This window comes from Sapajus apella, unplaced genomic scaffold (genome assembly GCF_009761245.1).
Source record: "Sapajus apella isolate SASKATOON/1434 unplaced genomic scaffold, GSC_monkey_1.0 scaffold46, whole genome shotgun sequence".
Lineage (NCBI taxonomy): Eukaryota > Metazoa > Chordata > Mammalia > Primates > Cebidae > Sapajus > Sapajus apella.
The window spans coordinates 624,513-637,877 of NW_022436986.1; the positions used below are offsets into that span (position 1 = coordinate 624,513).

At 39.7% G+C, this 13,365-nt stretch overlaps 1 protein-coding gene across 15 annotated transcripts in view; it reads left to right on the plus strand.

The window, feature by feature from the left end:
* The window catches only part of UNC13B (unc-13 homolog B), a 234,021-nt gene that overhangs the window by 111,907 nt on the left and 108,749 nt on the right, over positions 1-13,365 (plus strand). For 10 of the 15 annotated variants that reach the window (XM_032239961.1, XM_032239962.1, XM_032239966.1 and 7 more), the window contains exons 8-9: positions 7,382-7,417; positions 11,719-11,953. In XM_032239961.1, the coding sequence (XP_032095852.1) occupies positions 7,382-7,417; positions 11,719-11,953 (271 nt within the window). The remainder of the gene's footprint in view (positions 1-7,381; positions 7,418-11,718; positions 11,954-13,365) is intronic. The other 5 variants (XM_032239963.1, XM_032239954.1, XM_032239968.1 and 2 more) reach the window with 1 other exon arrangement.

The following is a 13,365-nucleotide window of genomic DNA, read 5'->3' on the forward strand; positions in this document are numbered from 1 at the left end:
ACCGCGCCCGGCCTGTAATTCTTATTAAAATTAAAAGATGGCCAGGCATGATGATTCACACCCGATCCCAGCACTTTGGGAGCCTGAGGCAGGTGAATTGCTTGAGCTCAGGAGTTTGAGACCAGCCCGGGCAACATAGTGAGACCCCCATCTTTACAGAAAATACAAAATTAGCCGAGTGTGATGGTATGCACCTTTAGTACCAGCTTCTCAGGAGGCTGGAGTGGGAGGATTGGTTGAGGCTGCAGTGAGCCATGATTGTCACTGCACTCCAGTATGGGTGACAGGGTAAGACCCTGTTTCTAAAAACAAATTTTAAAAAAATCCAGTCAAAAATCTGTAATAATTCAGAATAATTCTGTAATCTCTAATAATTCATAAGGTAATATGTTTCTTGATAAGGACAGTTAAATCTTCAAGGAAAGCACAAGAGGAAGGAGATTTTAGCAGAATTAACTGTTAAGTTTGTTGGCTGATTGGACATGGGAAATGAAGTAAAGAGGAATTTTGGGAATGGTCCTGTGGTTTCTGGTTTCAAAGTATTGGGAGTTTGGACTTGAGGTATACCTGCTATACTTCCATATCTCTGGAGAATTTTTAACATGGTAAATACAATGCCATTACTACTGGAGGCTGTGTTACTGTGATTTTATAACAAGAAAAATATATTTTGATCTTTGTCCCTGGTTCCTGAAACAGAGCTCCTAATCCCTTGAAATTTTATGGTTGCTAAGGATGTCCGTTGTTCTAATGAGGGACTCTTGGTGGGCTTCTGCATAGGAGCCAGTTAACAGAAAGACCAAGCCATGTTTGGAAGCTTGGAACTTTTTTTTTTTTTTTTGAGATGGAGTCTCACTCTGTCACCCAGGCTGGAGTGCAGTGGCTGCGATCTTGGCTCACTGCAACCTTCGCTTCCCAGGTTCAAGCAATTCTCCTGCCTTAGCTCCCAAGTAGCTGGGAGTACAGGTGCCTGCCACCATGCCCAGCTAATTTTTGTATTTTTAGTAGAGTATTTTGTATTTTTCACTGTGTTGGCCAGGCTGGTCTAGAACTCCTGACCACAAATGATCTACCCTCCTTGGCCTCCCAAGAAGCTTGGAACTTTTAGCTCCATCCCCTCCTTCAGGAAAGGGAGATAAACTGGAGGTTGAGTTAATAATTGATCATGCCAGGCCAGGCACAGTGGCTCATCCCTGTAATCTCAGGATTTTGGGAGGCTGAAGCACTAGGATCACTCCAGAAATTTGAGACCAGCCTGGGCAACATAGTGAAGCCCGTCTCTACAAAAAATAATACTAATAATACCACTAATAGTTGATCATGCCTATATGATAAAGCCTCCATAAAAATCCCAAAACTATTGATTTTAGGAATCTCTGTGTTGGCAAACACATCCATGTGCTGGAAGGTGGTGCATTCCAAATCCACAGGGCAGAAACTTCTGTGCCCAGGACCCTTCCAGACCTTGTTCTGTGTATTTCTTCATGTGGCTATTCAACTATATCCTTTGTAACCCTTTACCATAGATCGGTAAACCTATGTAAAAATGTTTCCTTGAATTCTGTGAGTTGTCCTCCCTCAGCCTCCCATGTAGCTGAGATCACAGGCATGCACCACCACGCCCAGCTAACTTTTTGGTTTTGCCTGTTTTTGAACTTGTTATAAATTGAATTATGTCATTTCTTTGGAGCCAGTTTCATTTCTATTTTTTTTTTTTTTTTTCATATAGAGTCTTGCTCTGTCACCCAGGCTGGAATGCAGTGGTATGATCTTGGCTCACTGCAACCACCAGCTCCTGGGTTCAAGTAATTCTCCTGTCAGTCTCCCGAGAAGCTGGGATTACAGGTGCTCATCGCCATGCCTGGCTAATTTTTATATTTTTAGTAGAGATAGGTTTCACCATGTTGGCCAGGCTGGTCACGAACTTCTGACCTCAGCTGATCTGCTCACCTCAGTCTCCCAAGGTGCTGGGATTACAGGTGTGAGCCACCGCACCCAGCCTCACTGTGCATTCTTGCTATCAATGTACAAGAGTTCCAGTTGCTCCACAGCCTCACTGACACTTTGAGTTGTCAATTGTTCCTCTTCCTCCTCCTCCTCCTCCTCCTCCTCCTCCTCCTCCTCTTTTTCTTATTCTTTTTAAAATTTCTGTCTGCTTTTTAAATGTGGTTGTTCCTTAGGGTTCCCCCCACTTCATATGGTCATTTTTTTCTAGACCTGCACCCTGCCTTAGTGTTTTCATTTACTTGCATTTTTATTTATACTCATTTATAAATATTTGTTGAGGTTTTACATTGTGCCATGCATTATCAGATGCCAAGCATACAGCAAAAGAACAAAGCAGAAAAATCCCTGCCCTTAATGGGAACGTATAGTCTGGAAACTCCCAAGTCTGTTTCACATCTCTTTACTGAGCTCTACACTTGTATATCTAGCTGTCTACTGGCCATGTTCATTTGAGATGTTCTGTAGCTATCTCAGAGTCAGTATACTTGACCCTGAATTAATCATCACTTTCAGCCTGCCTACCATGTTGCATTCTTTTCTCAGTGAATGATGTCACATTCATCTAGTAGCTCAAGCTAAAAACCTAAGCAATATTATTTAATCCTTATTCTCCTCACTTTCCACATTCAATTACTCCTTAAATGCTATTGATTTTCCCTCCAGAATATCTCACGAATCTATCCACTTCTCTCTACCCGCTCTGCCACTTCCCTAGTCCAGGCTATAAACAGATGAGCATGCCATTCTCTTTACAAGCCTCCCTGACACCTCCTCCCTACGAGTCACCAGTCCTCTCTACCCTACCTACCACCAATGGCCACATTGTTCTCTTTCTAAAATGAAAAATCTGATTCTGTCTTTCCCATCTTAAACGCTCTGATAGCACTGTATATTACTTAATTTTAAAACATTACTTAAGACCCACAGTCATTAGGTTCTTTCATAATTCTGTAGCTTCTCATTCTAGATATGCTGGAACTATTTTCAGCTCACTGAACATGGCTTAGCATATATAATTTCCTTTTCCTGGGACAGTTTCTCCTTCCTTTTCTCAGCACTTATGCCTAGCATAACTAACTATCCTCAGTAATTGTTCTGCTGGCTAGTTATGTGTTTTAATGGATTTTTGGGGTGGGGAAGGAAATTTGCTTATTTAAACTGGTGTAATTTCTCTTATGATGGTTCTGAGCTAAAGTGATGAGAATATGGAGCTGGCTTGTCAGAGAACATGACTTGTTTTTTCATGGGCTAGAGATGGGCCCAGTAGATGGGATCAGATTATTCATTCAATTTATTAATACTGTAGATATTTACTAAGAACTTTTATGTATAGGAAACTGCTGTGCAGTGCTGTGGAGTGCTCAAAGATGAGGCAGTGTCCTGCAGAGAAAGGCTTTTTTTGGCTCACAGTTGTGGTGAGAAACATCACTGTCACTTGCCTGGAGTGATCTAGGTTGATAGACATATTCTGAGGTTCTATGTGATTATTTTTTTCCATTTTCTTTTAAAAAGAAATGAAGTAATTATCCTCTAGCAGTTGCTATGGGAACTGTTCTATAGAAGAGGTTTTTTTTTTTTTTTGCCTCTCCTCCCCTCCCCCCATAGTTAGAAAGTTAAATAAATTATTACAATTTTAAAATGACACATTAAGCCAACATATCCTTTCTGAGAGGTGAGAAGAAGAGGCATAGGTGGTTGGAAGAAAGTAAGTGCATATGAAGAAAACTGGCTGTCAGGGTATTGCTAAATAAGCAGTTGTGTATTCCCAGGGTTGAGGATTAGCTCAAGTAATGAAAGCAGCCTGGGTTGGCATCATCTGATGTTTTTTGAGTCTTGCTGTAGACTTTCAAGGGAGTCACACACTCGGAACCAGGTTGAGGGCCTTTTGGACCACACATTGAAAATCCCTTAGCAGACCTTGGAACTGTCAGAGTGTGCAGTTCTAGGAGTTGTGTTTTTTTCTGCTTCTTATTTATTAGAACTCTGAAAGGCAAGCAAAAACCTGGCAACCTGACAAAATAATAACAAATGCTAGTTGCTCACTATCTTCCAGGGACCATGCTAAGCATTTTACATGTTTTTTCCTGTATGGTCTTTACAATAACCCAATGACACCTATGTTATTATTATTCTCATATTACAGATGAGGAAATATCTATAATAACTTTCTCAAGATCATATAGCTAGTAAATGGCAGGGCTAGAATAACTGAACGTTGACTTTAAAACCCATATTCTTGGCTGGGCGCAGTGGCTCACACCTGTGATCCCAGCACTTCGGGAGGCTGAGGTGGGTGGATCACTGGAGGTCAGGAGTTTGAGGCCATCCTGGCCAACATGGTGAAACCCTGTCTCTACTAAAAATACAAAAATTAGCTGGTTGTGTTAGTGGACGCCTATAATCCCAGCCACTTGGGAGGCTGAGGCATGAGAATTGCTTGAACCTGGGGATGGAGGTTGCAGTGAGCCAAGATTGCATCACCGCACTCCGGCCTGGGTGACAGAGTGAGTCTGTCTCAAAAAATAAAAAAAGACCATGCCTATGTCCTGAATGGTATTGTATGCGGTTTATTCTAGGGTTTTTATGGTATTGGGTCTTATGTTTAAATCTTTAATCCATCTGGAGTTAATTTTTGTATAAGGTGTAAGGAAGGAATCTAGTTTCAGCTTTCTGCATATGGCTAGCCAGTTTTCCCATCACCATTTAATAAATGGGGAATCCTTTCCCCATTGCTCGTTTTTGTCTGGTTTGTCAAAGATCAGATGGTTGCAGATGTGCGATGTTATTTCTGAGGCCTCTGTTCTGTTACATTTGTCTACATATCTGTTTTGGAACCAGTACCATGCTGTTTTGATTACTGTAGCCTTGTAGTGTAGTTTAAAGTCAGGTAGCGTGATGCCTCCAGCTTTGTTTTTTTGTTTTTTGTTTTTTTTTTGCTTAGGATTGTGCTGGCTATGCAGACTCTTCTTTTGATTACGTATGAAATTTAAGGTGTTTTTTTCCAATTCTGTGAAGAAAGTCAATGGTAGCTCAATGGGGATAGTATTGAATCTATAAATTACTTTGGGCAGCATGGCCATTTTCACGATATTGATTCTTCCTAACCATGAGCATGGAATGTTCTTCCATCTGTTTGTGTCCTCTCTTATTTCCTTGATCAGTGGTTTGTAGTTCTCCTTGAAGAGGTCCTTCACGTCCCTTGTTAGTTGTATTCCTAGGTATTTTATTCTCTTGTAGCAATTGTGAATGGGAGTTCACTCATGAGTTGGCTCTCTGTTTGTCCGTTATTGGTGTATAGGAATGCTTGTGGTTTTTGCACATTGATTTTGTATCTTGATACTTTGCTGAAGTTGCTTATCAGCTTAAAGAGATTTGGGGCAGGGAAAACCTAGGCAATACCATTTAGGACATAGGCATGGGCAAAGACTTCATGACTAAAACCCCAAAAGCAATGGCAACAAAAGCCAAGATAGAAAAATGGGATCTAATTAAACTAAAGAGCTTCTGCACAGCAAAAGAAAATACCATTAGAGTGAACTGGCAACCAACAGAATGGGAAAACATTTTTGCAATCTACCCATATGACAAAGAGCTAATATCCAGAATCTAGAAAGAACTTAACTAATTTACAAGAAAAAAACAATCCCATCAAAAATTGAAAGATAGGAACAGACACTTCTCAAAAGAAAACATTTATGCAGCCAACAAACATACGAAGGTCATCATCACTGATCATTAGAGAAATGCAAATCAAAACCACATTGAGATACTATCTCATGCCAGTTAGAATGGTGATCATTAAAAAATCAAGAGACAACAGATGCTAGAGAGAATGTGGAGAAATAGGGACACTTTTACACCGTTGGTGGGAGTGTAAATTAGTTCAAGCATTGTAGAAGACAGTGTGGCAATTCCTCAGGGATCTAGAACTAGAAATACCATTTGATCCAGCAATCCCATTGCTGGGTATATACCCAAAGGATTATAAATCATTCTATTACAAAGACAAATGCACACGTATGTTTATTGCGGCACTGTTCACAATAGCAAAGACTTGGAACCAACTCAAATGCCCATCAGTGATAGAATGGATAAAGAAAATGTGGCACGTATACACCATGGAATACTATGCAGCCATAAAAAAGATGAGTTAATGTCCTTTGCAGGGACATGGATAAAACCAGAAACCATCATTCTCAGCAAACTGACACAAGAACAGAAAACCAAACACTGCATGTTCTCACTCATAAGTGGGTGTTGAACAGTGAGAACACATGGATACAAGGAGGGGAACATCACACACCAGGGCCTGTCAGGGGATGGGGGACTAAGGGAAGGATAACATTAGGAGAAATACCTAATATAGATGATGGGGTGATAGATGCAGCAAACCACCATGGCATGTGTATACCCGTGTAACAAACCTGCATGCTCTGCACATGTACCCCAGAACTTAAAGTATAATAATAATAATTTTAAAACTCATATTCTTAATTATGAAGCTATTTACTTCTTTTTTTCTTGAGATTAAAGGCCTATTTTTAATGATTTCTTAGTCACAATTAGTTGCCTGCAATTCAATTTGGGTGTGGGATAGGACTTAAATGTAATTAATATTGGATTTTTGATTTTGAAAAATAAATAAAAAATTTGAATTTTCTCCTGTCCTTCAAAGCTCTGTGTTTTATTAAAAATTTATAGGTAATTCAGAAGAAGTGGCCCTCTTTGAGGACCCAATAGGCTAGAGTGTTTTATTACATATTGGAAAATCAGAGATTAATTTCTTATGAGATAAACATTGCCATTCTTTGGCCTTTTAACTTTCAGTAGAGAGCAGCAAAATGGAACATCTTTGCTCCCAGACAAGGGAATTACTCCCTTACCCAAGGTATCGGGGCTGAACCTCTCATAGATTTATTGTGATAGACTCAAGTTTGGTGAACACAGAGACAAGGAAGGGTTTCTTAGCGAAAGAGATCTATTTTTTCTTTTTTATTTTGACTAAGGAAAGGCATATGTACTCCTAAATGATGATGCTATGAGAGAGACCTAGACCAGAAGGGGGCTTAAAACGATATGGAAGAAGTAATTTTTTGTTGTTGTTGTTTTGTGGGGGTTTTTTTGTTTGTTTGTTTGTTTTTGGTGGTGTTAGTCTCTCTATAGTGAATGGCAAAGAGCAAGAATACTTTGTAGATTTGTCTCATGTTGGTAGAAGGCAGAAACTCTACATGTTATGTAAAGTTAATAGAATACAAGTGGAGTAGGCTCAAGTAAGGTAAGGCACATAATACTTGCTGGGGTGGGGAAGTGACCTTTGAATTCCTTCAACAATTATCTTCAAAAATTATCTGCTGCTTCTTTGTGGTTTTCTTAGGTCACTGGACCTATTTGGGCTGGGGAAAGCAACAGAGTAAGTAAGAATTGAAATTCCTTATGATTTTCTTGATCTTACCCCAAGTACATACTCCCTCTGAACTGTGAAACTGGATATTCATGCATACAAGCATATATACTTCCATTTCCCTCTCCTCTCCTACTTAAATCTCAGGAGACAATGATCTGTGGTGGAATGTTATATCCTTTCAGGCTGGTTTCTTGATGACTTGGTGTGTGTTTATGTGTGCTACAAATTTCAAACCAAAGTCCCAGTCATAATCCTGACAAGATCTCCTAATTTTTATTCTCCAGAGACAAGTAGTAGCATCAGCCCCCTTGCGTAGGAAACCTCCTCCTTTGGTCCCTTTGACTAAGGAGTGCAGTGATCAGAAGGAGAAGGCTCATTCTAGGATGAACTAGAGTTGGGGTAATTGGTGTGCATTCTGATTTGGCTGGTTTTCTCGACTAGGAAGATACACAGAACAGACTGCTGCCTCGGGTTTATTGGTCTAGCAAATTGTGAATGCCATTTCAGCCAAAAACCTGCTTTTGTCAAGGAAACAAGAGGCTAAGGACATGGCTTGACTTTTCTTGAAGCAGCCCAACTATGCCACCTTTGTTCTAGAGCTTACAGAGTGCACCCAGTTCTTTGTGGCAAAACAGGCAGCCCTAGGCTGACATCACTTGTTTTGTTACTCATCTCACGGGATATAGTTGAGTTTCAGTAATTAGGTATCCAGTAGGTACTAAGAGGGGCCAAAGTTTGTCCTGTCACTGGAATTTCTAATGAAGTATGTGCTTTCTGTGATTTGAATCCTCAGTATTTCTACCATTAGGGAACTACTCAAAAGCAGCTTGACCCATTTATGCCTAGTGTTCCATTATTGGAACGCTAAGAATGTGGGAGTTATTTATATACTAGTGCTCAACGTCATCACCAAGCAGTAGGCGACCTCAGGCATAAATTGCAACCTCAGGCATAAGCGGGTTAACAGAGCTCAGATAAGTTAAGGTTTTGAAGTATAAAAAATAAGTCATGAAAAAAATGTGAATGAATTTTCTTTCTTTTCTTTGGTTGCTGAAGTTCTATTAATAGGTGTGCTCTGGATTTAAAGACCAATCCAGGACTCAATCCAGGAATACTACATAGTAGAGGGCCTCATTGTTTTGTATTTCACTGAATTTTGTTTGAGTGCCTGCTGTGTGTTTGGAGGCCCATCTTTGCTTGCCCCAGGTTAGATGATCATCCTAGCCTACTTTTGCAGGTTTTAAATTTTCCATCATTTCCATGTCCTTTTACTTACCTATCAAATGAACTACAAAACGGTTTCTCAAAAATATACTGCCTTTCCCACCACTAGGTCTTTAATCATGCCACTGCTTTTATCCACATTCTAGAAGATATTTCCCCTTTGCCTCCAATCTTCACTTATTAAAAACCCACCCGTTCTTCAAAGCCATCTCCTCCATAAAGTTCTGTACTTAGCCTATCAGGAACTGATTTTACTTTTAACTCATAGCACTTGATTTATGCTATTTTCATGGTACTAACTTCCTTGTATAACAATTCAATATTTGTATCTATATATGCTGTCTCCTGTTAGACTAAGTCTACATTCTGAGTCTTCTGCATTGTTCATCCTTGCATGTGTAGGTACTTGGTTAATATTTGAATGAGTGGGTGTTCCCAGGCCTTTTAATTTCCATCTTTCAAATAGACTTTGCCAGGGGCTTTTCAAATTTAACCCTCAAACTGGCTCTCTTGTTCCTTCTTAGGCTGAGCCAACCAAACCGGCACTCAGTTTCTCTGTAAAGCCAGGGCTTTTCTTGTCTATCCAACATGGTGCTGTGGGGTAGATTGTGGAGTCCTTAAGATCATCACTCACACACTAAAAAAACAGTTATTTTTTTCAAATTGAAGTGTTACACATTTTCATTAATTTCCCTTTTTAGTTTCTAATCAGGCTTGGTGGTGCCAGGAGGTTAACTTTTTAGGGAACTGGAGATGATTGCCTCTCACTACCTTTTTCTGTTTCTCTCCTTTGTCTCGCTTTATTCCTTATTTCTCTCTTATTCCTGTTTTCTCTCTCCTGCCCTCTCCTTTTCATATTCTCTTCTACTCCCACCCTCTTCTTTCCATGGATGCTTTGTTTCTTAATATTTGCCCTTTATTTCTTTAGTGTAGAAATGTTGTTAGCCTTTAGGAAAGTTGTAGAGTATTCCTCCCTTTAGCCTAGCAAAAAAAAAAAAAAAAAAAAAAAAAAAGGCATTATTTAGGAGTAATAGGTCACATGCAGTGAGAAAGTAAAAGCTGTAGATTTGGGTCGTGGGCTTCTAACTCTGGTTGAGCTGTACTCTCTGTCCTCAAAAGTGATAGGATTGTCTGTTGTGGTTGCCTCTTGGAAACTCAATCTTCCTTCTCTGGGTTATGTGCTAATACTTTTCCTGCCAGAGTTTAGTAGATCTCTGGTTTTGTCTCCTTTGTTGCCTCTGCCCCCTCATCTGTATGCATAAATAGTCCAGTACTGACTGCTACAGACTTGCTCTTTCTGTGGGTTCAGAAAGAATTAAGTCTGAGTGGCATATGGTTTTGTCTCTGGGTCCTATTTTTCTTGTCTTCATAACAACAGATGCATCAAGGGCTAAAACCAGTGCCTTCAAAGTCTCTTTTTCCTAATTTGTCATCAGAATGCTTTGTAGGCAGAATGATTTGCATCCCTCATGTTTGCTTTTGTTTTCAAGCTTTACTGTTCCTGCCCTGGTCAGTGGACTACTTGCTCCAAATGTCAAATATTACTAAGAATTGTTCCTAACCATTTGAGCTTCAGTTTTATGTTGATATTTTTCCTCCTGTGGTTCTAACCACCCTCCTCTCCTTTTTTTATGTTCACATGTAACCATAAACTCACATGGGTAAAGCTCATAAGATCATCTTACCCCTGTCTTTCATCTGTACCCACAAATGTTATTGAGAGTCCAATGCTCAGATTTTTTTCCTTACCTATAAAACCCATGTTTGTGCTCTCTGTTTCTTTTAGTGGAATTCTTATCTACCAGGTTATCTAACAGAAGCCAAGGGATCATTTCCCTATTACCTTCCATATGGCCCCATGTTTTACAGTTCTGTCTGGGATTTTCTTTTTCTCGTTCATTAACTTTTTTCTGTTTCCACTGTATAGATGCAGGTCCTTATCTCCTGCCTGGGCATTTATAAAAGCCTAGTCTTATGGTCTTCAGGAGGCTCCCACTGCCCACATTGCTACAAGATTATCTTTTAAAATTACTAAGGAGTTCATTTTCTGCTAAAAGTACCTCCATTTTGGGATGATAAACATTCCTTTTCCTCACTATGAGTCAAATAGGAACTTGGCAAGAAAGGACATGTGGAACTCTGTTAATCATACGCATAGGGGTAACAGATACAACTTCTCTATAAAATAGGCTACAAAACACTCTTAGGTTGAGCTCCCTTTCCAAACACAGTGATGATTCGTAAGTGTGGTCTTTTTAGCTAACTTTAAGAAAAAAACTGTAGCCAGTCAGGTGCTGGTCTGAAAAGCAGAAATAATTCTATGAAATTGTAGTCACTGCTGTTAGATAAACTTGGCTGCATTGTCAGCAAGATCCCATTGGCAGTGCATATGTTTTTTCTTCTGTCAGCCCATCCTCTGCATGGGAGTTCTGAGCCTAGGGCGTAGCTGCTTGTCAGGAATTGTTAGAAAAACCCAACAATGCAGCAACACACTAAGAGTGCTGCTGTTCTCAGCTGCATCTAGATCCTTTGACTTCATTTCCAAGACTTGGCTTTGACCTTCCTGATTTCCAGGACCAGCGTCTGATGTTGGACCTGCTTATTTGGTTCAATTCATATATTTAAAAGTCTGAAAACACCAAGACAATGTTAAACAAAAGTTTTTTTGCCCCCCAAGATATGAAAAAGCTATTTTTTTTTACCTCTGCTCCCGTCCCCTTTCTTTAATAGCAGAGGACCAGACTGTATTTATGACATTTAAAAACAGTTTTTAATTATGCTTTTGATAGCTGGAGAAGCAGAATTCCAAAGAATTCTACAGTGGGAAAATGCAACCTGGAACTCCTCTAAAAATAAGCACTAAAATTAAGCTAAGTAAACTATCTCCTATGATAAGGAAGAGAGACTTGTGGGTATTAATTCAGACAGTTCTACTCATGGCTCTGAGGTCACTGGGCTCACGTGCAGCTCAGCTTGCTTTAGTTCTTAAGGTCCGGACTGGTTACTACTAAGTTAGAAGCAGAAATAATTCTGAAGAACTAAATAAAGCTGGAGTGCTTTGATTGAATGTGCTTATTCCACAGCTTTTGAAGACCCTGATAGTGCAGTCGATGACCGAGATAGTGACTATCGCAGTGAGACCAGCAACAGCATCCCACCTCCTTACCATACAACTTCTCAGCCCAATGCCTCTGTGCATCAGTTCCCTGTGCAGATGCGATTGCCACAGCAGCTGCTATTTCAAGGCAGTTCCCGGGACTCTTGTAATGACTCTATGCAAAGTTCTGACCTTGATTATCCGGAGCGGCGGGCTATCAGGTGGGTATTGGGCAGAAAATACTTTCTCTTTCTAATATCCAGGTCTCATGATGCAATTGGCAACAAGAATTTGGGTGCTTTAACTTGAAGAGGTAGCAGAAGTGTAGCAGTATCATAGGCCAAACTGCAGCCATTTTGTGTAGATTATTAGTCTTTTTTTTTCTTCCACACATTCACATTTATACATTGCCATAAGGAATACTTCTCTTTATGGTCAGTGATTCTCAACTGATCAGGGCAGGCCCACTTGGGGTGTATCTGCCCCACTTCCTGACTCAGTGAGTTTGGTATACCCTTCACCAAGATTAAAAACAGAAAAATCACAAATTGGATAATCCTTCTTGCCTATTTCCCTGGGAACTTTAGAAGAAAACCAATATGATTAAGTATTTTCACTGGAACTTTGTTTTAATTTTATTTCTTAAATATATAAAACATTTATGTGGTTTAAAAAATGTTAAGGTACAATATAGCATAACGAATTTCCCACCCACACTTACCTTCCTCTACCCCATCCTCTTCCTGTCTTATATTTGCCTTCCTTCTGTTGTTTCTTGTATATCCTTCCATTGACTCTTGTCATATATTCATGAGTATAAAAGCAAATATATACAGATGTGCTCTCCCCTGCCCCAAGATTAAAAAAATATTTCAGACTTGAAGAAATAATTCAGTGAACATCCATATACATGTTGCCTAGATTTGCCAGTTGTGTTAACATTTTACCACATTTACTTTATCTCATTCTCCCTAATATGTATTCATATACACATATATTTTCTCTGAACCACTTAAAAATAAGTTTCAGATATTGTGTTACTTCACCAGAAAGTATTTCATCATGTTACTCCCAAGAAAATGTACTTTCTCTTATATAACCTCAATATCATGATCACACTCAAGAAGTTTAATGATGCAATGTTATTATCTAATGTTTAGACCATATTTAAATTTCTCCAGTTATCTCCATAATGTTCTGTATATATATTTGTTCCTTTCTGGTCCAGGATCCAATCCAGAACTGTGGTGCATTGCATTTGGTTTTCATGTTTCCTTAGCCTCCTTTAATTTAGCAAAATTTCATTACCTTCTTTTTTTTTTTTTTTTGAGACAGAGTCTCACTCTATCTCCCAGGCTGGAGTGGGAGTGCAGTGGGGTGATCTCAGCTCACTACAATCTCGGCCTCCTTGGTTCAAGTGATTCTTGTACCTCAGTCTCCTGAGTAGCTGAGACTACAGGTGCACACCACTCTGCTTGGCTCATTTTTGTATTTTCAGTAGAGATGGGGTTTCACCATGTTGGCCAGGCTGGTCTCGATCTCCTGACCTCAAACGATCTGCCTGCCTCTGCTTCCCAAAGTGCTGAAATTACAGGTGTGAGATGCCATGCCCAGCCTACGACACTTTTTTTTT